Source organism: Symsagittifera roscoffensis, chromosome 6 (assembly GCF_963678635.1).
Source record: "Symsagittifera roscoffensis chromosome 6, txSymRosc1.1, whole genome shotgun sequence".
In the NCBI taxonomy this organism is placed as follows: Eukaryota; Metazoa; Xenacoelomorpha; order Acoela; family Convolutidae; genus Symsagittifera; species Symsagittifera roscoffensis.
The window spans coordinates 1,791,337-1,818,893 of record NC_087067.1 but is presented as its reverse complement, the minus strand read 5'-3'; the positions used below and the strand labels follow the sequence as shown (position 1 = coordinate 1,818,893).

At 34.2% G+C, this 27,557-nt stretch overlaps 1 protein-coding gene across 1 annotated transcript; it reads right to left on the bottom strand.

The window, feature by feature from the left end:
- Positions 1-27,557, bottom strand: LOC134848114 (uncharacterized). Its single transcript, XM_063865461.1, has 7 exons — positions 27,415-27,557; positions 26,901-27,343; positions 25,391-25,735; positions 21,047-21,214; positions 20,039-20,551; positions 272-592; positions 1-9 (listed from the first exon to the last, which is right to left on the bottom strand). The coding sequence occupies exons 1-7, from the start codon at positions 27,461-27,463 to the stop codon at positions 1-3; spliced, it is 1,848 nt and encodes a 615-aa protein (XP_063721531.1). The 5' UTR covers positions 27,464-27,557.

Genomic DNA, 27,557 nt, shown 5'->3' with positions numbered 1-27,557 from the left:
TTAGTCGCTCTGGAAGCAAAAAAAATCAGTTTATTTTTTACTGCCTATTTTGTGGCGAAAGTTAGAGAGATACGATTCGCAAAGCTCTTTCTCGAGATTAAGGAAACTAGAACTTATTATTGTCAAATTTTCACTAGCGCGCAAGTTAAAGCTAGTCCAGTAGTTGATAACGGCACATAAGGCGGCTTTACCAATCACTCCAATAGAGCAGGCATACATTTTTTGTAGTAAAAATACTCAATTGGGATTCGAAAAAACAGCAAAAACTAACATTGAGAGTGCCGCTTTTGTCCTTTAGCTGGACCGGCGACGTTGCTGGTGCCTTCAGCTGCTCTGCTTTCTTGATAATTTCTGCCAACTGCTTTTCGACTGAGTGCACATCCCGTTCTAGATTTTCATTTACTTTTTCAATAATCTCTTTTCGTTTTGCGATTGTAGTGGCACTGAATGATTCCATGGCTTTGGAGATTTTTTCGTACTCGGAATTGACGTCTTCGAAAACTACACCTCCGTAAGAAGTTGAAGCCTTGGCCAGTTTTGCTTTGATTTCGCCCAGTGAAGACTGTTTAGTGTCAAACTTGTTTTTCAAATCCTAAAAATAGTTCTGTAAGAATTAACCAGATCTTTGGTTGTGTCCTATTTTTCAGCAAAAAATTGATGGGAACAGTTTACAGTAACATTGTTTTTTTTCCACTTATTTAGCTATCGAACGAAGGTAATTTGTGAAATTTTTCCAGAAAAATTCAGCCATGACTCATAATTCTGCAAACATTTAACTCGTATCTCGCATAGTTTTAATTGGAACCTGATCTAAACTACATTTTATGATTGGATAAATTAGATATTTTACCAATGTAAAGTATTTAATATTAACCAATCATGATCCATCTAACTAACAATCCACTTATTTGTAAGTGCTGAAATTACTTGTAATTTCAGCACCAGAGAGATTTGAATTTAACTTAGAAATTAGTTGAACTCTCCCGAGTACTTCAGCAGCCGCAATAAACCAGTATACCCTAGATCTATTGAGCCTAGCAGAGGCTAGTTAAACAACCTGAGACTAGATAGTATAAGAGTAAGATTAGGATCGGTATTAGACTAAGAAGTTGCACGAATCTATCCGGCCGAAAATAAGATAGCGTGACGAGCAGACGGTGTACCCTATCCGAAATTACTCTATGAGTTATACCCATCGATTATAACTCATCTGGTGCGACCATAAGTCTCGAACAAGACCTTAATAGCTTAGCATTAACCAATAATAGATTAGAATTTAGACAAAACATTTACAAAATGTTATACGACAATAATTTAATCGAAATGTCTCTACGACTCAATAGATCAGAGCCAATATTCCGAACGATAACAGAACTACCCGGAATTGGAAGAAGACCTCGAACCAGAGACGACATACGACAAAGCAGAAACTTACCATATAGTTATATGATAGTTCGGCAAAAGCCAGAACAAACTTTTGTATTTAGAATACTACTAGCAATGAATTTAGATTTTCATTTGCAAACATAAAATTTTGAAGTCAATCTTCAAAATCATTTCAGGCGCTAAACAAAATTATTGATATACAATAGCGATTGATAAAAAGATCTCAGATCGTTTTCCAAAATTCTGCAGTAATATACAAAACATGTTTGAAAAATATTTATTGAAAAATCAAAATAAAAATTAGTAGCATGACAATAAATGATTAGTAATTATAAATCATCCTGTTGTTCCAGCTTCATCGTCTAAACATAACAGCAATCATAAGCTCACTAATATCATAAAAATACTAAATCTATTCTTTACACAAATTTAAAACATTTTAAACTTAAATTCACTTAATTTTAAAATCAGATCATCAAGGCTTATCCTTGGATCTTAAATCATTTTCTATTTAATTAAATTTAAAACTTGATCATCAAGGCCTATCCTTGGATCAAAAAGAACAACTTTGTTCTCCCCCACCCACTAAACGAGTGTCTAACGACCTCAAACGTCGATTCACTATCCAACCCTTTCTAAAAACCCAGGACTAATAGAAATTTTTGAACAAAACTAATCATTCAAATTAGGATAAACAGTGAAGAACTTCGGTTATTCATCCTTCACTTGATCCCCCCTCTTACCAGACCCAGGATAAATCTTAGACTTAGTAAGTTTAAAATAGTATCTAACGAACTACTCGCGTTCTAATTATACCTGAACCCTGTGGATCGATTTACTATTCTCCAACCCTGAACACAATCACTACCCTTAAGTAAGATTAAGTAAGTTAACACCTTAGCTTATACTAGCCACGAGAAAGTATAAAATCATTCTTCGGAATCGATATACTTTTCTCCCCAACCCTGAACAAATAGACCCAGGTTAGGCTAACAAAAAAATCGTAAGGACTAACAGTTTAAGCAAATAGAAATCATTTAACAACCTTTTGCATCCGTCATCCTAAACCTTATGTCATTTAAAAACCTAGGAAATAAACAAACAATCGTTTTACACAATTGTGAAATAAATAACAAAAAATACGACCTTGTAATCACACCTCATACACAAACAGTTGGATACATTAGAACAAAACGACAAACATTAAAGAGAAAAATAATAACTAAACAAAGACAAATAACACGAAAAAGATTTTCAAAAAATCGAAACGCATTTTCAGAATCAGAAACCAACAGTTTAGACGAACTTTATAAACTAAAAGAATCAATAGATAAAAATTGCCCAATTCACGATCAATTATATTTCTCTGACTCAGAAACAACTTCAAATTCATCAAAAAGAGGAAAAAGAAGAATAAAAAAGCAGTATAAACACAAACCAGTACATTTATACAATTGGAATCAACCAATTAGACACATTGATAATTACATATTAACAGTCATCGAACGAAAAAATGAGCTCAACGCACACCCCAGGTGAAGAAAGTCCAGATGATGATGATATTTTCCCCTTTATCGTAGATGCAACCACTGATAGAGGACAGCATATATTCTGCAAAAATTTACTCTTAAATTTGTTTGAACCCGGAATCAGTCCATGTAAAACAGAGTTCCCAGATGTAAAAATCAAAAGACAAATTATCGATCACTATCTAAAAGATATATGTAACCTAACACAACAATAAGGAATCTACTCCATAGAATTCAGCTCACCAAACCAGAATCACAGTAAATATATAATTCAAACAGACGACCTTGATTTAGAATTCTCAAAAGTATTCTCAGAATATATAAAAAGCATCCAATATCATAACTCACAAAGAGCAAACTCCATATTCACCAATGAAGTTTTTGCGATAATATATAGTTATATCTCGATATTAGAAAACGAAATCCAGATACCAAATGTCTCACCGACAGAAACATCGAAACATATAAGAGTACGACATGAAATCACACTACTCTCTAGTTTTCTAAATATAATTAAAGAAAATTTCACGAAAGATGAAGTTTCACAACATACAAAACACGACTTACAAAAAATTTTGGCATGGTTCATAATAGATTATTTCACACATAATATTGATTTAATTTCACAAGCAAGAAAAAATTTTAGACCCCAAAACTCAAACGATGACACTGCCATCACAGAACAATCAGACTATGTTTGGGACCCCGAATGGTCTCATCCCGCATTCATAAACTTCCCACAATCAATCTCAAGTCAAGCAATAAGTACGATATCTTATGTAAGAGATTATGTACGAGTAATACCATTAACCATTGATGCAACACCATTAAACTATAATACATTTTTACCCGATATGCAAAATAATAGTTTAAACTCTACAGTCATACACAATGAAAACCTCAATGGAACTAGGAATCTTACTCAACAAGATATCCAGACACCATCACACTTCATAAATGAAGAAATCGTACATACAACAACTACACAACAAAGTATTTCACCAATACGTCCAAACTTAACAACACCAAGAAATACAAATTCTTCACAAACACAGGTAACATTACAATCAACCGTTAAACCTTCGGTTGCCCCAAAATATTCACACATGGATTACCAAACATACAGACCCATGACAATACCGCCAAAAACACGCAAAACGTTCACTAGAAACAACTTTGCAGACCATAATTATAATTACACACATCCATCAAAAACAAATTATCAACCACGAAAAATTTTTAGTAATTATACAAGATCTCGAAACTGGGATAACCCAATGGCACCACCTAATTCAGTAAATTTCCAAACAAATTTACATCCTCCACAGGATCGTAGTGAAAACTATCCATTTTTTCAACAAAATAAAAATAAAAAACAAACATCTTATCAAATGGATTACTTATCCTCAGATGATGATTTCTTACAACCAGATATATTTACACCCTATAATCAAGAATATCGTGGACAAGGAATACAGAAACCACATACATATCATAGAATTTTTTCTCCACAACCAATAGATACACAAATTCAACAACCAATTCAACAACAAAACCCAATTAATAAATCTTTTCAACCAATTCAGCAACAAAACCCAATGATTGCAAACTCGTACCAACCAGCACAAATGCAAAATGAAATACCACTCCCATATTATCTTCAACAACACGAAATAACAAGAAATCAACTTTCAAATTTTTCTCAAATGCCAAATGCAGCAGAATCATTACAAATGACGATGAATCCATACCTTATGGGTGGATCATCAATAACATCAAATAAACCTTTAATGGTATTCACAGGAACAGACCCTGAATATTCTGTAGAAGACTATTTAAATGCAGTCACAGCAAATTTGATTTTAATTATAGGACCTGAACCAATTAATACGCCACTACATCAAAACTGGATACATCGACGCACAGCGTTAATACAAACAACTCTAGATGGCGCAACCCAAAAATGGTTTTCAGTATTGCCTATAGAAATAAAATCAAATTGGAAAAAATTTACACAAGAATTTTCAAAAATGTTTGACTCCGAAAGAAACAAACAACAACAAAGAGTTTTATGTAATGAAATTCGCAGATTACCAAACGAAACCATCAAGCAATTAGCAGTACGAATCGAAACACTAGTTCGAAAAGCATATTCATTAAATACACATGACTATAAAAACACAAAGATGACAGAAATCTTAATGATGACCTTAACACCACAATTAAGGAAAATAGCAATAAAAAAGAGAGCATCCCATCCTTCGTCAATTCAAGAACCCGATTTAGATTTTCGAAAACTAGTAGACAAACTAGAACAAGCAGAAATCACAATGAAACTCGAAGAAACGGAAAATCTGAAATTACAATACGTTAACAGAATTGAAACAGCTTCCACAAATATAAACAATATACAGGAATCAGATACAGATCTCGTTGAAAAAATCACTGAAATACTCAATATTTACGAAAAACACCCAAACTTTAAAGGCAAACCATCTTTCAAAAAATGGTGTAATTATTGCCGACGATACGGACATAGTATTTCCGAATGTAGACAAAAACAGCAAGACAATCAAAATAAACCTCAAAAATATAAAGAACCAAATAAATCATTCTATCAATACATGAAAAAAGATCAAAATCTACCGAACAAAACAGTCCACAGCAACAACAGTTCAGGAAAACCACTCCCGAACAATACAAATTATACAAGAAATCAATCACCATATAACTCAAGTTATAGAGGAAGATCGCCAGAACGAAGAAATACACAAAATTCATCACAAAATCACTACAATAGACCAAATAGTCGAAATAACTACTCCAGATCAAATTCAAATACACAACGATTTGTTTCTAGATCTAATTCCCAATCAAGAAATAATTATTATCCAAACAATCAATCACGAAATTCATCATACAATAGGAATAGAAACTACTCAAATAATCGGAATAGAAGTTATTCAAACAACCGAAACCAGAATTACCCGAACAATCAATCAAGGAATAACTCATATAATAGATCGAACTATAACAGACCAAACAATAATTACCAAAACAGATTGCGAAATAATTCACAAAATCGACACTCAAGTTATAATAATCGTTATAGAAATTATTCCCAATCACCACACCGGAATAATAATAACTATAATAATTCTAATAATCGCCACAGAAGTAGTACACCTAAACATCAAAGACATATTAATCAAGTACAATCTAATCCAGAAACAACATCAGACCCTCCAGGTATTGATGACACAGTAACTGATACGTTACAACTCAACCAAATAAACTGTGGATCATCAGATTCAGAAAGCGATGCAGAAAACACTCTCTCCATCAACATGATAAAAGTCGAAAATGACTATGAACCTGTTATATATGAAGAACCTTTTTCATCACACATATATGAGAATCAATCAGAACTCCTTCACAATTATTATATTGAACCTGTCCATTCCACACCGACGACACAAAAAACTAATGAAATTAACACTACAAACCAACCCAATGAGAAAGAAAAAACAAAATGCTTGAATACAAATCACATCTATCAAAACATACAAAAAGAACAACCCAAAGAAAAAATTTGGACAATACCATTTCTTTTGGAAAGTCCAAAAAGCAAAGAATTTCAACCACCAGATCTTGAAATTGATTTTTTAATTGATTCAGGAGCAGAATCAAATATAATAAACATTCCCACATGGAATGAAATAAAAACCTTACACCCAAAGCTAACACCTCTTGAAACCTCCAGCAAACTAGCAACAGCACAAGGATCAACATTAATAAACTACGGAAAAATTCAATTTCAATGGATCACTACATTTCTTCTCCCCACAAGAACAATGGAGCAAAACAAAATTTTAACCAAACCATTTAAACAAATATTCCATATCACTGATATTAAACATAATATCATTGGAATACCATTTATCTCTAAATATATACCAACAATCAACATCTTGAATAGTAAAATATTAATCAAAGATAAATATACAAAAACAAAAGACACATCCCTAACATTTTTTCAAAGATTAAATAAACAACCACCATTTTTTTCAAAATTTTACCCAATATATAACCAACAAAGAAAACACTTGAAACCACTATCAGGAAACATCTATAATTTTTCAATCAAACATGTTCACCAATATGATAAAAAACAAAACAAACAAAAATTTTATATGTCAGATTTTGAATTCAAACCTATTCATAAGTTTTTCAAAATCACAATCTCATCAATAAAATATTTGAAAAACTCGAATTCAGATGTTATTTCCTTACATGTATACAACAATACACCTTACCAAGTAACATTACCTTTAGGACTTTTAGGCTATTGCGAAACCAACGCTACAATATTACCAATACACGAAAAAGCATATCGTGTAAAAAATATACTCCAATTACTAGATATTTGCCAATCCACAATCCTTAATGAAGAATTATCTATAAATAATATAATAAGTAACGAAAACAGAAATACGGATTATTTCACAAAAACCCCATATTTCAAACCTACATTCAACATAAGTAACTACACAGAGAATCAACAGAAATTTTTAACAATGTTTAATTTCCAACATTCACAAATAACACAAGACGAATTTGAAAAACTAGCAAAACAGCTAATTAAATATTCATCAGTCTATGCAACATCCAAATTTGATGTTGGAAAAATCAGCTCATCACTACATCTCCCATTAAAACCAGACGCAGTTTTCAAAAAACAAAGAGCAAGTAAAGTACCAATTCACTTACACGATAAAGTGAACAGATTACTCGACATTTTAGAACAATACAACATTATATCACCAGTAAACAAAGAAGAACAACCAAAAGGCAACACATTTATCAACCCTGTTATCATTCTAGCCAAAGGAGAATCATTAAAAATTGTCCTCGATGCTAGATACCTCAACTCACTCATAGATGAATCAAAGTGTAATTGGCCCATTGAACCAATACAAGTTATTTTAACAAAAATAAACGGAAAATACTTTACCACCGCCGATATGAATAGTGCATATAATCAAATGCCATTAGATGAACAATCACGACGCTTAACACAATTTGTTATTGGAAATCAACAATACGAATTCAACCGCTTATTCTATGGAATATCCATAAAACCAGCAGCATTTTCAGCTTTTATGAGCAAAATTTTTCGACCACTAATACTCAAGAAAAACGCAATCACCTATTTAGACGATGTTTTTATGCAATCACAAACAAAAGAGGAAATGTTCAATGTTTTAGAACAATATCACCAAATACTTCAGAACGAAAATCTGAAGGCCGCCCCCGATAAATCACACTTCTTTTTGACAAAAGTTAAATTCTTAGGGCATAATATAGAAAGAAAAACAATCACTCCATTGAAATCACGTATAGACGCTATTCAAAAACTCCAACCACCAACAAATAAAAAGAAAATCCAAGAATTCCTTGGAATGTTAAACTTTTTAAGCAAATATGTTTATAAAATGCAATTATATCTACGACCATTCTATAACATACTTAGACAACAAAATAATTTTGAATGGAATATAGAACATCAAGCACGATTTGAAGAAATTAAAAAACTTCTAACTGAACAAATTTCAAACACAATTCCAGATTCAAATCAACCATTTTATGCAATGTGCGATGCTTCGAACTTTGGCATCGGCGCAGCATTATTACAATCACATAATAGTACAAATAAAATGAACCTCATATCAGCAAATTCTCGATTATTCACTCAAGCAGAACTAAGACTCTCAACTCTAATGAGAGAATGTACAGCCATAATATATACACTAACAGAATATGAATTTCTGATACTTGGATCAAAACATCCCACAGTTCTATTCACAGACCATAAACCAATCATCTTTCTTTTTACACAAAAGTCTAATCCAAACCACCGAGTTTATAGATTTCAACTCATTTTAATGAAATTCCCAAACTTACATATAGTTTGGACCGCAGGAAAAAATCTTGCATTACCAGACACCTTAAGTCGAAATACGCCACCTGAATTACTTACACGAAAAACCACAGTTGAAATACCCAAAAACATAAAATTCTACCTTGCAGAAAATGAAACATCACCCCGATTGGAATGCAAATATGCAGTAAAAACTGACGTTGAACAATCACAAATAAATAATTTACAACATTTCCCACTTTATTTAGATTGTCAAAATAATCACTATGAAGTTGATCTACTTGGAACATCAACTTTTAAACCAATCCCATATTCACAATGGATAAAAAACAACACCCAACAAAAAAGAATAAAACAACACCCGCCTAAAAAAGACCATTTTCCACTAATTGAAAAAGAAAATCTGACTGATAAAATAAACTTATCAGGACCACAAACAAACGATTCAAAATACACAATAAATCAAGTTTTTGATCTCCATGACCCACTTGACACAATACCCTTATCTAAATTAGAAATCGAAAACATTTTTCTCCCCCCAACAGAAACAATTACAATTTCAACACTGAAACAATATCAAAACCTTGACCCAGTAATTCGACAACTGAAATCATGGCACAAATATAAAACTAAACCTATCAAAGCAGATTCAACTATTCTAGGAAACAAAACACTCCTCCGATATTTTCGAAAATTCAACAATACAACAATTAACGAAAACACAGACCTTCTAGAATACAAACTAAATGAATCTACAGCTCCCTGTCTCCCTTTAAGTATGATTCTTATAGCTTTTAATATTTCACATACACAAAATATTAAAGGACACTCTGGATCAGAAAAAACATATTCAAATTTTATACAAAACTTTTATTTCCCAAATGCACCAATTTGGATAAAAGTACTATGCAATGACTGTATAGTATGTCAACTAAATAAACCTTACCCAAATCAAAAACAAATAGCACAAAAACAAGATTTTAAAGGACAAAGTTTGTACTTTAATCATCGTATCTCATTTGATACCAAAGGACCAATTTCACCCTCATCCGAAGGAAACTCCTACATTATGGTAATTGTTGACGCATTTACACATTATGTAGCACTTAACCCAGTACCACATTGTAACGCTTATTACGCTTACACAACACTCTATGAACACTGGATAGCAAAATTCGGACTACCAGAAATTTTAGTTACAGACAACGGTACAGAATTCATAAATAATGAAATCATCACACTATGTCATTTATATAACATTAAACACAAACCACGTACATCTCACGCACCTTGGACAAACGGCTTAGTCGAAGGTATGAACCGTTCATTACAAGAATATCTCAGATGTATCATCAATGGAAATGATACAAGATATACCGAATGGTCAGCAGATGTAAAACTATTTCCCTTAGCATATAATTCACAAATCAGGACAACTTTAGGAATGTCACCATATGAAATGGTTTTTAACCAAAAGCCACGCAAACCAATAATGTTTACAGCAAACTCTCATAAAAACGCACAAGGTTATTGTCAACCAAATAAAGACTCAATTTGTTATAACCTACCATTACATACACACGATGAAGATCATTTTCATCACCCACAAATTCTTAAATTAGCCTCCGGTACACACACCGAATGGATTTTAAACAGAGATAAAAAACACAATGAAATTTACCAAAAGGTAACAAAAAAGTTGTTACAAAGGCAAAATATTAATGAACAAATAAATTCACGCTTTACACCAGCCTCCGATTTAAAAATTGGAACATTTGTTTTAATACCCAATTTTAATACTCAAAAAGGAATTTCTAAAAAGTTACAACCCCTTCGTAAAGGACCATACCAAATAATTGCAAAACCCACTGATGTCACATATAAAATCACCGACTCAGATAAAAAAGAAATCGTTCAACACCGAAATAACCTATTACCTTATTATCCAAAAGAATACGCACTCCGCGAACTAACTCAATTATATTCTTTTACAGGTTTAAAAGTTATTCAAAATAACCCACATACGGACAACATAACAAAGGAACAAAATGATATTCACCTCGGAAATCAAAATACAAAATCAAACACCACAAAAAACAATACAAAAAATCTCGATAAAAATACATCTCAAAAAGAAAGAAAAAATAGAAAAATGACAGAAAAAATAATACCCCAAAAACAAATCGACAAATCAGAACATAGAGAGTCTTCACGACTTAGAAATCAACCACGTAAAAATTATAAAGTATTCATCCCACAATCTAAAATATTAAAGAAAGTTGAATTTCAAAAACAACCTTAAATTCTACATTTAAAAATCTTTGCACCTCTGAAACATTTCACACTTTCATTTTTCAAGATAACATGCTGATAAACACGCAGCGATTCTAGTTCAAAATTAGCCAATAGGATTCATCCAATCCGTCACCTTCTATAACTTTAACACAAACCAACTAGACGAAAAATATTAAACTCCAGGCATATCTATAACTATAACTCTACGACCTCCAGGTCAAAAATAAGCAAACCACTCCAACTTGACAACTAAAATAAATATCACCATAATATCATAACCCTCCCTTATCTAATAAACCAAAGATCAACAATATTTCCCCAACTCAGCCCTCAAATACCCCCCAAACAAATATGTTAAATTAGCCTAAAGTAAAAGAACGACCATTTTATTTAGCCTAAAGTATAAAAATCTCAAAAATACCCCAGATCATTTGACAAATGAAAATAAAGACAAAGAAGACCTCCCGATCACCATAAAAATTGCCCCCAACAATTTTTTACAAAACTCAACCCACTTGTCAAAAAACTAATAAATAATCCGACCACACTTGAAAATTGCCCCAAACAACAAAAAATATTCGATCACGAAGCCATTTCTTAAATGCTCTTCTATCAAACAGTCACTAAAATTATCACAAATCTCAAACAATTTTTTACGATACTTGAAACTTTCATAATATTTCTTTTTGATATCCTTGAATCTTTTCTAATACTCTTAATCATTTTTTGTAATATTTTTTTAATTTTCTACACTATATTCGAACTATTTCTCCAACTTTCAAAAACCCTTGATTATATCCACAGGTACGATTTATAAAATTGTCTAAATGATACGAACTATTTTCAGTAGAACTGATATTTTTCTACTATTTGTAATTTTCATAACATTTCTATCATCCCTCATTTTGACTATATGCAAATGTATAAAGAAAGCAATCATCACATTCGCTCTAGCAACAATCCTCCTAATTCTTTTCTTAGAAGAATACTTTAATAAACATTAACTTTTTCACTAAAAGAATAGACCAAAAAGCTATCAAAAATTGCTACCCAAAAGTCACAAAGTCAGTCTTCACCGACATCATCCCAAGATAACCCAACAACACCTTCAACTACTAATAATCCTCAAACATCTACACGAATTTCCTTTCAAGATAACCCATAAACTTTTGAAGAACGACACGCTCGTTTATCAGAACCACTAGAACCAGTTCAACGACAAGCACCTCTAAGCGAACCAACATATAACTTATACCCAACACTACCACAAGAATTAAGTAGAATAAGAAATCCTAGTCAAAACCAAAATACAGTCGAAATAAATAGACAAATTATACATCCTCGACGGAACAGGAATTTTCTAACTCCCCGAGTTCATTTTGATATACCTCAATCCCCATCACAAAACACTCCAGAAAACCCCATTGGTATATTACCAGAAACCCCTACGCTTCTTTCACAACGTAGCACCTCAAGCCTACCATCAGATTACTTAGGTTCAACACCAACATCTGAACAAATACGTGAAAATCCCTTTAACCCCCCAAACCAGGCATCACGACTACCATATTGGACAACACATTCATTTACACAAGGTGAATTAAATTTAGTCAATGATCCAATAGATATTTCTACGGATACAACAACATCCTCATCACTACCAGAAACATTATCACTACCATCAACACCATCAATAAGCCAGATTTCACCACCACCTTTTAACTTAAATTTTCCAAATAATCTCGACGCCAGATATCGAGAACAATCATCAACAAATATCCCTTTAAGACTAGATTGGAATACATTTACAGCCCCTCCACCATTATTTGGACAACATCTAGAAAGTAATCGCCTCCACAACTGGGCACTTAATAGATTACAATACCGACAAGACATTCACGACGATATCCGTGATCACAATATCCAAATACTCCAACAAAACAGTTTACAATTAAAGTTTGAAATCACAGTTAAATTAAACAACATTACTCAACATCCCTACCCATTAACCCACCAAACATAACAGCTCAATCACTACCACCACCATTTATAACCACTGAAGTAATATATAAATACGACAGATATACCAAAAAAACAATTGGTTACATCACATTTTATAACCCATACTCAGGATTATCATACACATGTATATTCTAAAATTATTAATTTTTCTCCAACTCCTTTTTCTAGTAATCTCAAATCAAAACATAAACCCTTCTCCCCGCACAGGACCCCAAGATTTATTAGTAACACATTACGATTGTGAAGAAAACGAACAAAAAACACTACACAAGTATGCAATAAATCAAGTATCACAGTGCGAAACAGAACCCCAAGCCATAGAAACTACAAATGTCATAGCAACACTTTATTCAAAAGCCCGAGCAACTACAGTTATAGGATATAAATTCACAGCAACATTTTCTGAAAAGAAAGTACATTGTTCACAAGTCTCAAACGGAAATAAAAACCGACTTGACCATGAATCATTCTACCAGAGTAATATAGAACGACTTTTACATCTCAATCCCGAAGATTGTAAAAACGAGTTACTCCGACTAAAAATCACAAAAAATAAAAACACAGATAGAAATTTAGTATATTTCCAAGTTTTTTCAGATTCTGTACATCAAGCAGAACTTGAAAGATATCAAGGACATATAAAATTAGATGAAAAATACCCATACAACGGCGCACACGGACGATTAACCTATGACATGCACGATAAACACTGGATACCACACATTGGTATAAATGACCCATCAAACTGCAAAGCAGACACAAAAAATAAAGGATACCAAGAAATAATGTTTTTCGATTGGAAAATACAACTCGAAAAAATACAACTCACACGAGATTTATCAGACAACACAATGATTTATCAAGGAATTAGATTACCTTGTAAAAACGACCAAGGTTATTGCGACCCTACAACCAGAACACAAGCAACAATTGTTTGGTTCCCCGAAGACACATGTACAACATTTCAAGTAGCAAAAATACACGCTCGTATGATAAAATTTCACGAAAAATATTTTATACAATCAATACCATATGAACAAGTAAATCCATTACGAAAAATAAGTTCTAATTTTCGAAACATTCATAATATAGAAAATAAATTAACACGTTTTCAAATATATCAAGAAACAGAACTTGCATGTAAATACAGAAACCCACTTCACAAAACACAATACTCTGAAATATTAGTTGAATACGAAAATGGATTCGACATGACCACTGGAAAAATAAAAGTCGACCCATACGCCACAAGTCATCCCCTAAACGAAGGAACATCATATATACCAGTTAATTTTCAAAAGAATACAGGTCAACCTGGTGGACATTTAAAACCCCAAAACGATCAAAGCACACGTTTACAAGAACTATCACTAATGAATAGTACATATTTTGGTAATATCCACTATGATATTCACTTAGATATGAAACTAGACTACACGATTAGCCGAATTTTTCAAGAAATGTCACTCTCCGAATTAGAAACATTACACCAACTATGCGAATTAGAAAGAACACAAATATTACAATCACTTGCACTAGCAGTATTAAAAATACCCTACGCAGGATATTTACTATCAGGAAATAGATCAAATTTTTTAGACTATGAAGGAAACATCTTATGGTTTTATACTTGTACTAAAAAAGTATCACCACTATACGTTTTTGAAGATAAACGATGTTATAAAAGAATCCCTATCTTTTATAAGAATAAAGTACATTTCGTTGACACACTTTCACGAAGAACCTATTTCTGGGATACCGCAGTTCCATGTGGATCAGAAAATAGCCACAACGTAGTACAACTAAACCCTGATGAAGATAAATATTACCTTCTCACCCCATATCCCACATTAATGCAATCACTCAAAAAATTTTCACCAGAAAGCATTCGCGCTATCGCTCGAAACCCAAATATAGACTTACAATCAATAGGAATATACTCAAAATCAGATATTCAACATCACATTAGAACACAACAATTCCAGGAATTATTAACACAAATGGACACAATACAAAGACAATCAATTGACCAAAACTTACGCAAACTTGCCGAAACCGCAGGATTTGCAGACATCTATACGCAAGACTATAGCGGATATTTTAAAGACATTAAAGATTATATATATATCTAAACGGTGAAAAATACCGTCCCCAAGATATATCACCTATCAATATTTTTAGCTTTGTTACACTCAAGAATGAAATTCTTGATTTTCTAGGATGGCCCTACTACATCTTAGAAAAACTAACTATTTTATACGCAATGTTTAACTTTATTGGATTTCTTTTTTCACTCTTAAAAGGAATCTATAACACATGTGCTATACACACACAAGTCAATAGACAAGCAAGTGTAGCACGCATACTATTTGCAGGATTTTTTGGAATATTTTCTACATCTATAAACAAAATTCTTTTAGACGCACAAATAAAAGAATATAACACAAAAATAGCAACAAGACAGAACACATACGACGAAGAACATAACAATGCAGACACAACACCAACAGCACCACAGTTACCACCCCTACCACATAACCATCCATTATCCCTAGTCCCACGTAATTTTCGAAATTTAGCCATAACACATAATAATTTTAGACCAACCATATCACAAAGTCCCATCCAACATATAATGCCACACCACTCACAAGATGAAAATACTTATGAACAAATTATAGAACAACCCCATACCACCGCTTTTCAGTCTCAAAATAATAATTTTTTTAGCCCACGATGAGCCGACAACTTGGATCCCTACACCGATCAAATTCCCACCCAACCAACCTCACCACTCCAATCCCAATAATACCACTTTTTGCTTTTCCGCCACCCGATTTCCCATCCAGTAATGTAACATCCGGCATGAATTCCGATACTAATTCACACATCTCAGTTTTATACTCCATCTCACAACTCAATAACGCAAATATTGAAACCCCCGATGAATTTGCCGACTCTGAACCATCTCCATCAAATAATTTTCACACCAATCCCTTAAATTTTTCCCAACCCCCTTTTCAACCCATACTACCAAATAACCCTGACCCAACCAATTCTACACCCTCTTATGCTTCCCAAGTCACTCCAACCTACTCCTCACTTCACTCAAACCAATCATCTCATTCTTCAGACACCCCCCGAATCTCCCCAGAACTAGATAATTTCATTACCCTACAACAACAATCCTATCACCTTGACACCCCAACCATAAACCAAATCTCATCCACAATAGATTCATCCAACCCTCCTACCCCTACACCCTCTTCAATTTATACTGATTCATTAGCACCATCATCCACAACTACTATATCTTCACTCAGCACTAATAGAGCTTACCGCACTTTTAAAAGGAAGTTCCCCAACCATCCTTTCCCAGCGAAACCAGGAACAGCCCGTGAATATATCAACCATCCACAACACACTAACACAAAAGAGTTTTTAGCTATCACCTTACCCTCATTTCCACAATACACCTTAAACACCCCTCATGACACTAACGAGACACGTAACTTTGTAGACGAATACGTTTTAATGCCTACCCTTCCTTGGACCTCATATTATCATTTTACAAATCCCCTTTGCTTACCTTTATCTAACACTCATATCGATATAGAACGAAATAAGGACATGCTATATCGACTCACTACACCACTAACACCTAGACAATTTACTTACATTGGATACAAAAAATCACTAAAAACACACACTGCACCCCGAGCTAATGAATATACACTAGAATATTACGATCATAACATCATCAGAACTAACCAAGATCAATTCTTAGACGACGATCGCTTCGCTAACCCACAAATCACCGAGAAATTTTTCATTAAAACACCATATGTATTTACACTAAATATCTTCGATCGCAAGTTTGACCACATTATCTCAGAAGCACTAACAGACACGCAAGCCTACGAAAGTTTTAAAGAACGCTTCCAAATATTTTCACTAACCTTTCGTTTCCTTGCACCACATGAAAGAGATTTGCACTGCTCACACGATATTATGTTGCGCACTAAACAAACACACACATATACTTATTATCGTTTCATCCAAAATCACTTTGACCTACACACTCCCTCCAGACAACCACACCATCGTTTTCAATTCATCAATTCCAAATACACCTCACCATTCTTTCTTAACTTCACATATTGCATTAAAGATACTAACCTTCATGGTATTCTTCGAAATTATGATCCCATAACCCAAATGTATATCTTTTGTCCCATCACCAAGACCTTCAACGCAGAAGAATCCCGACCCTTCCTCATCCCACACGAGTTTGTCCAACCTATAGAAATCCCCATTTTAGAATTCATCCATAACACTAAATTCAACCACAAATTATATAATCTAATCCAAAACACACCTTATGAATTTGCAGTTGGCACTGAAGAACTAACCACCATTAAGGCACTTCAATTGCTTTGGCCACTGCTTCAAACTAAAAATATCATCCGCATATTAGCCAAACTACTAACAACTTCAGATCTCATCCACGACATTTTCCCCCACGGTTTCTTCCCCGACGACTAACAGGTAAGTATGAATTATACATATTACTAATTAATTCAAACATTAGAAACTCACCATTCTTTATCCATGTTTTCTTTAGAATTTTAGCCTTCATCCTAGATCATCTGAAAAATTCACAAAAGAAAAATAAAAAATAGCAAACTTCTTCAAAACTGTTTAAGACCCTATTAAATTTTTGCACCAACAATTAAATAAATATAATACCAATGCAGTAAATTAATTTATACATTTTTCCCCCACCAGCAGTAAATCTAATAATGATGAAAATTTGTAACTTAATTTCCCCCAACAACTAGCAGTAAAATTAAAATTCTATGTAGTAAATTCATAAGAAGCAAAAGCAGTACTAACCTTTTGATATTTTCATTCACTCGCATAAAAATTCTATCCAAACTCGCACAGCTCGCCCACGAAGAATTGTTTAAAGCAATGAATTTCAGTTCCAAGCTTTCACACTCGATAACTCTAACACATGATAACATGTTTCAAACTTTACTTTAACCCGGTTGGAAAGGAATTATATACTAAACAAAACTAACCAATGCAGCTTACTAAACACCACAACACATAGCATAACAGCATGACTAAGAAAAGGAAACCAACGGTACCCAAACCGGATTAACCCAGTTTAAAACTGGATAATTTATTCTTTTGAAGACTATTATAAAGTCTAAGAAAGAAATAATAAAACACAAAAAAGTCGAAAGACAAACCCATACCACAAACAATTTGATTTTTGAAAAAAGGACACAACCAACAAAACATAAGAAAAACCACAACAAACCCAACATAAAACGTTGTCACATAACAGGACCTCTCACAAAAACCGCATGCAATCATACTCCCACTCCTGGCCTAACCCACCAGGAAGGACGTCCTGAGCATGCTCTATAGCCGGCCTAACCCACCGTGCTACATCCACGCTTTGTGACCACACTCCTATTTTTAATAAGAGCTACTCAAGGGTGAGTAACTCTTCAAAATAACTGAACTAAAACAAAAAGCTTTTGTGAAAACAACTAACTAAAATCATAATTAAAAAATATTAAACTAATAAAAGTTTTATAAAATGTAAATTACATTATGCAATACATAGATCAGAATACAACACCAAGGACGAACATCCAAAGACAAAACGACCCTACTACACTCGAGAAAGAATGGCCAACTACAATCAATATGCCGCCCACAATCACAACTCAAAGGATTTAGAGTACGACTTGACTTCGCAGAAAAGGACTTCATTGAACTAGACCAATGACCACCTCGATGTTCAAGTATACGTACAGATCCGAGTAACCAGGCATCCCCTCCACGCACAATCTCCACGCCATTCCCAGACAAGGTCAAACACAAAGAAGTTCTCACCAATGAAACAGAAAAACCTGACATAGCCAACCATTCTGAAATCAGATTTGAGTTTGTTGCGAAAACCCAGTCGTTGTCTTGAGAAGACACAATGATTGAATCTGGGACTTCTCTAATAAGAAAACCCAGAAGAAATAAGATGTTCGCCAAATACCAACGTCCATCATCCATCTTTCGAATTGCAGAAAAACTATTCTAAAAAACTCTGTAAAACCCGGATGGGTGGAACCTGATCTAAACTACATTTTATGATTGGATAAATTAGATATTTTACCAATGTAAAGTATTTAATATTAACCAATCATGATCCATCTAACTAACAATCCACTTATTTGTAAGTGCTGAAATTACTTGTAATTTCAGCACCAGAGAGATTTGAATTTAACTTAGAAATTAGTTGAACTCTCCCGAGTACTTCAGCAGCCGCAATAAACCAGTATACCCTAGATCTATTGAGCCTAGCAGAGACTAGTTAAACAACCTGAGACTAGATAGTATAAGAGTAAGATTAGGATCGGTATTAGACTAAGAAGTTGCACGAATCTATCCGGCCGAAAATAAGATAGCGTGACGAGCAGACGGTGTACCCTATCCGAAATTACTCTATGAGTTATACCCATAGAACATAACTCATAATGTCAAAAAAAGACTATTTGATTTTGGTTTTTTTTGCAGCTGATCCAGTTTCATCCAAATTTTAAAACAAAGATTAACTAACTGATGCAAGTTTTGTAATATTTTTCATTGTTTTTCTAGCTAGAAAACTCATTTCAACGATGTAGCAATTTTTTTCTATAAATTTTGTTCTTTGTTTTCATTTTTTTGCAAATGTTACTATGGTCAAAACGTTATCAGCTAATAACCCAGCAACCAAACGTTCTGGGCAACACAATTTTAAACTATTTGGTATTTCCAATGGAACGAGGGTGGGGTGGGGGGACTGGGGGTTTACCGAAAGCAGGTCGAGAGACTGTTCCACACTGTCAACATCTTTCGCCGAAATTGCATCCACCTCATCCACCGCTTCCTCGCTCTCTGATTGGTCAATTTCCTTCTTATGCTCCAACCAATCAGAAACTTTGTTTATCTCCTCTGCAATCGCCTCCTTTTCCGCTTTGCATCGTGTCATTACTGTCTTCGCTTTATTAATTTGGTCACGTGACTGTTTGATTCGGTTCTCTCGCTCGGATATTTTCCCGGCAAGTCTGTGTGTGTCGACAGTTTGACTCATGTCGTCGCGGAAAACACTCAGTTTTTGCTTCATCTCTGCAATTATAGATTCGGATTTGGCTATTTCTTTTTTGGCGCCGTCCAAGTTGTCAAGGAACGCAAGCGGGTCGTTCAGTTTTTCGGGTGTGATTTCAAGCAGTGTTTCTATTTCCACAACTTCGTTTGGGACATTTTTTTCCATCTCAGCTTGTTTATCGACCACCTCTAGGCTTTGTTTCAGTATGTCGGCTTTGACCTTGAAAGAAGAATATATTTCTAATAACTTTTAATCTTCATGGATTGTACTTTAAAGTCTCAACCATATTTGACCCGTAAAAACTTAACTCTGAGGCTAATATTTTTTAAAATACAAATTCAATTCCGTTATAACTCAATGTGCTGTTTAGGTTTCGAGTTCATTCAAGGTTCTTCACCAAGAAGTCGGATTTTTTGTAATTAACCCCTATTTTTCCCTTTATGGCACCTTGTGAAAAATTCCCCCCCCCCCATTCATGAATGATTGATTCAGTGCGGTCAAGCGTACATGTTCATATTTTCCTTAAAAATGATTAGTTTACTAATGAATTATCCTTTTTGTAAAATGAGGCGGAGACAAAAACAGAGATCATGAATCCAAAACTTCGTCTCATTATTCTTCCATTTACTTTTTCCTAGATCTTTTTTGTTTAATTCATCTTCATTCTATTGTTTCTACTGATTCGAAATTGTATATTTTTGAAAATAATCCCACCTTGAGGCTCTCGCCCAGCGACTGGAATGAGCTGAGCAATCCCTCATGATCCTCCGACAGTTTGTAATCCGAGGACTCCGAGGGGGGTCCCAGTTGGGCCATCTTCTCCTTCAAACTCTTCATCTCACTCACCACTTGCTGCTCATTGGACCACGAGTCAATGAATCCCTAAACTCAGCCCGAAAAAACCTAAATTTTGCCAATTACCAAACATTTGCAGAACCGCTCTATCAAATAGCCAATCAAATAAAAGGGGAATAAAACCAGTGGGCGTTGCCTGAGTGCGAATTAAAAATTCTCAGCCCAGAAAAAGCAAAAAAAAACATAAAAATTTTAAGGAGAGCTACAAACTACAAAAAAGGGTTCATCGTGCAGAGTTTAACAGCTGGTATGCTCCCAGATTCCCCTTGTGAATACATGGTGTTACTGATACTCTGATACTGACACGTTTAAAATTTTAAGATCAGAGTCCGTTTCTATTACTTGAAGAATCAACCCGAGTGACATTCCATTATGGCCGTGTTTATAGTTTGCTAGTCTAACTAAACTCAACTACTGCGGGAAACTTGAAACATTTTTATGCGGCTTTGAAAAGCTGTAAGTACGCTGCAATAATTTAAATTGAAAATAAGCTTCAAAAGCCTGGATGCCGTTTTTTTTTACAATACAACGTAAGGGTCAAACTATTGTGGATTATTTTGATAATTTCGCAGGCTTTTTCCAGATGACAAGATAAAAAAGCAGTTCTGACGAGGATAAATCTTGAGAATGATTTTCAATATTTGTTATTGGTGACCGGCAAATAAGACGACAGGACATTAAGACGACAACCGTTTTAATGGGAATTTAAGAAGACGCAATTTTCCACATAGTATTTCTGAGAAATTTAAACCGCTTCTAACTGTTCAGTTTACATGTATTGTCTCTTATTTGTCGTCTTAATGTCTTGTCGTCTGAATGGCATGTCGTCTTATTTACCTAGCACCTGTGAATCTATTGGTAAGCTAGATTTAAACCTAAATAACTCCGTAGCTATAAACTAGCAGCCAAAATTTTCCAGAAGCAACGTCGAACGCTATTTTCTCGCTTATGATTTAACAAAAACAATAAAATTTAGCGCAAGTAGCAAAAGTGAAGACTTTCCGTGGCTCATCAGCCTTGGAACCCAAAATTTCACTATGTCTTCCTATCATTAAAAATGGGGAGATCTTTGTCTTCGGGTGTGTTTTAGTTTTTTTCCATTCAAAATCAGGCACCACAAAAAATCATCGGACTGAGTTGACTGATATCAAATAAAAGCCCTTCAATCAACCGTAAAACCTCTCCTACCCTCCATCTCCCTAAGTGACTTAATGTAAAAAATGTGAAACAAAAATTTATCAATTAACAGTGAGATTGTGCCACAAATTTCCTAAAAATTCAATTTTCCAAAATTTAAAATTGGTTCGAGTTGCAATTTTGAACACTGGAGTTACCCTCAATATTGACAAAAAATCAGCAGCTATGTTTAAAACTCGAAGAATCAAGATAAAATAGTCGATCTACCAAACAACATAAAAAAACTGTTCGATATGGAGAAGTTTTATTCAGTTTTGCTGTTCGATAGAGACGTTTTATTCAAAAACCAAATCACAAAAAAAACACAATATTGCAAAAAAAAAACAAGCTGCAAAAAAAACAAGTTTTTTTTTTAAAAAAAAACAACAAAAAAAATCACAAAGATCTATATACTAGTATTCACTCCCGCAGTCAGTAAAAAGAGAAAATATTAGATTATAATGGATTTTTATTGTGAGTCTCCATAAACTTCAAAAAAACTTGATTATCATCGATTAAAATTCTAATGTTACTAATTTTCGAAACAAACAAAATCATTATAATCGGTAACAAGACTGCTCGTATACCAGGGCAAAGCCCTGAATGTTCCAACTGTCCCTTAATTCATATCGAATAGTTTTTTGGGGGAAAATATTGAAAACTGTAAATTTTGGACAAAATCAAAGTGTAAAACTTTGAGTCGTACGAAATTAATGCGACCAATTAGCCAGCCTCAATTCACTTTGGAACGTTTTTGTTGTGCGGGATAATTTGCCACGCATAAATAATTCGAGTTACGCTCTCAGCAATATGAATAACTTCTTCAAAGCGCACATAAAATAGTCCAGAACATGACCAATTTGGCAATTTTCAAACCCCCAGAACTTCACAATCGAAGGTAAAATATCTTTATACATTTGAACTCAGGAAGTATATCTCTTTAATGGGGTATAAAAACTATATGGTGTGTAAAAACTTTTTTGTTGTACACTATTTTTTCGATCGGCAAAAATTGGCTGAAAAAACCTCACCGAGCATAAATATTCCGTTTTCAAAAAACCGTTCTACTGCAGCATAGCCTAGCATATTATAGAAGGCCTAAATAAGGCTTAGAGAAATGTTTTGAATAACATGCAACTAGTCCACAAAAGGCTGTTTTACTGCTGACAATTTTTCAATTCGGATTGACCAGAAGAATTATATTAGGTCCAAATGTTCACAAATTTAAGACAGAGCAAATAAGACAAATAACAAACAGTTTCAAATCCTTTCAGGATTTGGCGAAAAACAAAACGACAAACAAAGTCAATCTAAAAAAATTTACAACCTCGTCGCAAGTTGTTATTGTTGAGTCACTTCTTGATAAATTGATAATATTAAGAATTTTCCTATTTTAATACGCAACCTTAGCAAACCAAATCATTTGGACATAACTCTTCTAAGATCACAGGAATCAATGCGGAAAAAAAGAGTTGGTTACCACTTTGATTTTATCTTTTTTTTTCCAAAATTATTTCTCTTGAAGTTTTTCCGCAAAAACTGGAGCTGTGAAAATGTATAAAAACATTAAAATGACGCAGAGAAACTAATAAATCATCAAATTAGTTTGAAAATCAGTTTTGACTGTTTTGGAACCAGATCCAAAATATAATTTATTATTGGTTATAATTTAGATATTTTATCCCTATTAAATATTGAAGACTAACCAATCACACTCCGTCAAACTAACAACCCACTTATTTGTAAGTGCTGAAATTACTTGTATTTTCAGCACCAGAGCAATTTGAATTTAACTTACAACTTAGTTGCTTTCTCCAAGAGACTGACTCGTAACAAAACAGTATACTCTAGATCTATTGAGACTAAGAGATATAAGAGTAAGATGAAGATCGGTATTAGACTAAGAAGTTGCACGAATCTATCCGGCCGAAAATAAGACAGCGTGACAAGCAGACGGTGTACCCTATCTGAAATTACTCTATGAGTTAGACTTCCATCTCAACTCAGTTGTATATAAACATTTGTGGAAAAGGTTTCGATATTGTGATTCTGCGAAGCAATCCATGATGATTAAAAAATAGATTTTTTACTGAAGTATAGCCTAATACGATTTGTGAGTAGCATGCAACTATTCCAAAAAAGACGTTTTAACTGCTGGAAACATTTTTAAATTGGATTAATTAGAAAACTTGTAATTAATGCAATTTCTCACAAACTCCGTTAGAAACGGGGCAGTAAAGACGGGACAGGCAACGAACAGATGCAAGCCGATTCAAGGTTTGATGAAAAGCAAAACGACAAACTAAATCGTTCACTTAAAAACTTCAAGTATAACTTCAATTGACCTGACGGGACCACACTTCTAAACGAGCTTTTGAATTGGACTCATCAAAAACATCGGAACTACACTTTTCAACGAGTATCCCCTTTTTGGAACGCAGAAAGCAGAACATCGGAAAGTTGAATAGTTGAATATGGTACAAAAAACTGGCATTAGAACCAGGGGCGGATCTAGGATTTTCTCGAGGGGGGGCGGATTTCGGATTTTCAAAAAATTTTCGAAAATTTTGACGACCTTTTTTTTTTTTAGGTCGATCAGATTGATTTTCCGAGCTCTCCCAAAGCAGTAAAAAGACCCTGTTTTGGCTAAATTTTCTGCGCCGCAGGCAATTTTTTGAAAAAAAAAACAGGTCAAAAAAGCCGTTTTGGGCACTTTTTGGAAAATTTTGACAAAAAAAACGCGTTTTTTTTGGCGCGCGCTCCCCCTCAAAACTAGTATATATTGGCGCCAAAGGCGCCTTTAGAAAAATTTTAGGGTCGGTCGGCCAAAAATGGATTTCCTAAAAAGTACCAAAGGGGGGACCCTTTGGGCTGGCAGGGGTTCGAATCCCTGAGGGAAAAAGGGCGTCCGCCCCCCCTAAATCCGCCCCTGATTAGAACATCTTTTTTGACGGTTGCAAGAAAAATCTATCTTGCTCGATTTTTAGTTCATTTTTTTTAAATTTTGGGTAATTAATAAAAATGAACCTCTGTTTTCTGTAGCGCATCTGTCAATTTTTCCTTGGTCGCATCGAGCTGTGTAGTTCTAAACAGGTGGTCTGTTCCGCGTCTCAAGAAATGCGACATATGACTTTTCGCTTTTTTGTACTTTTCAACAGTTTCCATATATTGTTCAACTTTCTCTGCTTCCCGACTGCACTCGGAAAGCTTCTGTTCCACTTCCCGCTCTACTTTTTCCACTTCCTCGGCAATCAAAGGAGCCGAGACTGTCATTGCACGAGTGGAAGAGGGAATAGAGTCTTCTTCGATCTGATTGGCTCGTTGTTTTAAAGAATTCAATTGGTCCAACACTATCGGGTTTTCCTTGATCGTCTAAACGTACAATCGGATGTAAAAAGGTAAAAATAAGAAGTTTTTGTTTTTTCGATTAACTGATTGAACGAGGATAAAATGAAGGAAAAAAATAAAAAGCAAAAGTGGTTTACTAATTCTTAGCAAGAAAAATTTAATTCTTGAAAACAAATTTTATTATTTAATATTTTATTATTTTGTTCACATTTCCGCTTTCATTTTAATAGGAATCAATTGTTCTGAAGCAGCGTTTTTCCAAATAGTGGTTTTTGTGTTCTATGACATCAACAATGATGGTTTTTTGTTGGATGGAAAAACAAATTTTATGAATAAATCATGAATAGCTCGCCCAATGAGAACGGAAACGAGACAGGAGACCGGAACTGTGTTGAAAAGCCAAGCGATCATTTGGTTTCAATGCTTTTGTTATATTATAGGAAGAATATGAAATTAAAAGGAGGCATAATTATAAATTGTAAGCTGTCGCTTGCGCAGGGGTTTTTTTGAATAAAATTATTTCACCTACCCTTAAATCAGGGGCGCATTTAGAGGGGGAAGAAATTTTTTCCCTTGGGAATGAATTAGTCACCGTGGCAATCTTAAGTATACTTCGTTACTATTTTACACCAAGTTTTAATTGAACATCCCTGTAATTTTTCTAAATGCTTCTTTGGTGCCAAAGTATACTGCGTTTCAGGGTGGAGTACGAGCCGAAAAAGCGGAAGATTTCCAAAAACAGGAATTTCAGCACATTATCTCAAAAATTTACCAGCGGCGCAGAAATGCTCGCCATAGATTAAAAACGTTGAAAGATCTGATTTCAGCTCCAATGCGGCTAGTTGCAAAGGACATTTTTCCTTGTAAGAGATTGTTTAATATTTTGTTTTAACTTTATCACAACATTTTGCTGCTTTTTTTTTAACTTTTCAACCTTTTTTAAGCGTATCAGAACCGTTTAATGCACTTGTCATTAATTGGATGAGATCGGTTAGCTTAACACCGGTCTCCTTTGAGTCGCTCAAGGGGGAGGTGGATATTAACTTTGGGCTACGTCGGAGTTCTCAGCGATGTCGTTACTTTGGTCCATCGGAAAAAATTATGAGAATATTTTATGAGAGTGCAAGAAAGTTATATTTTATGAGAAAGAAGAAGTTTAATTTTATGAGGAAGCAAATCTGGAAATTACCTTTAATTCCTTCAGCAGTGTCTGAAAATCATTCACACTTCCTGTCTTTGTTTTGTTCAACACTTTTCCCACTTTTTCCTTCCACAAAGCGACGTCATCTCTCAAACTGTCCAATTTGGAGTTCAACTTGGAAGTTTCCTCGCTTTTTTTCTGATGAGATTCGATCTCGCTTTTAACAGTTGCTAGATTGCCAAGTAAATTACTGACGAATCCTTCGAATGTAATTTTGTGACCATTTAAGGAAAAGTCGATGCCGGCGTTTTGACAGCTTTGGTCCAATTCTGGAGCGGTTAGTTTCCAGAAGTCCAAATCGCGGTGACAAATGTTGATTTTGCTTTGCGAAGTCGCAAAGTCGGTCGAATCTCGTATGTTTTCAATGGTGTTTTGCAGAACTCGCAAGCTTTCCCACTTGTTTATTAAATTGATTCGTTCGGAACAGTTTCCTGAAACCAAAAACAATTTATATTTTTTGCGTTAAAACAAATTTTAAAAAGGTTAGAAATTCGGTCGTTACCTCTAAGCGCGTCCAAGTCCTCAGCTTTTTTTGCAAAGTTAGTCAACATTAGTTTCACCGTCTCATCAGTGGAGGGAAATACTTTCAATGCGGACTTTCCGTCTTTTAAGCTTGAATCTATTTTAGACTTAATTAAGTTCTCC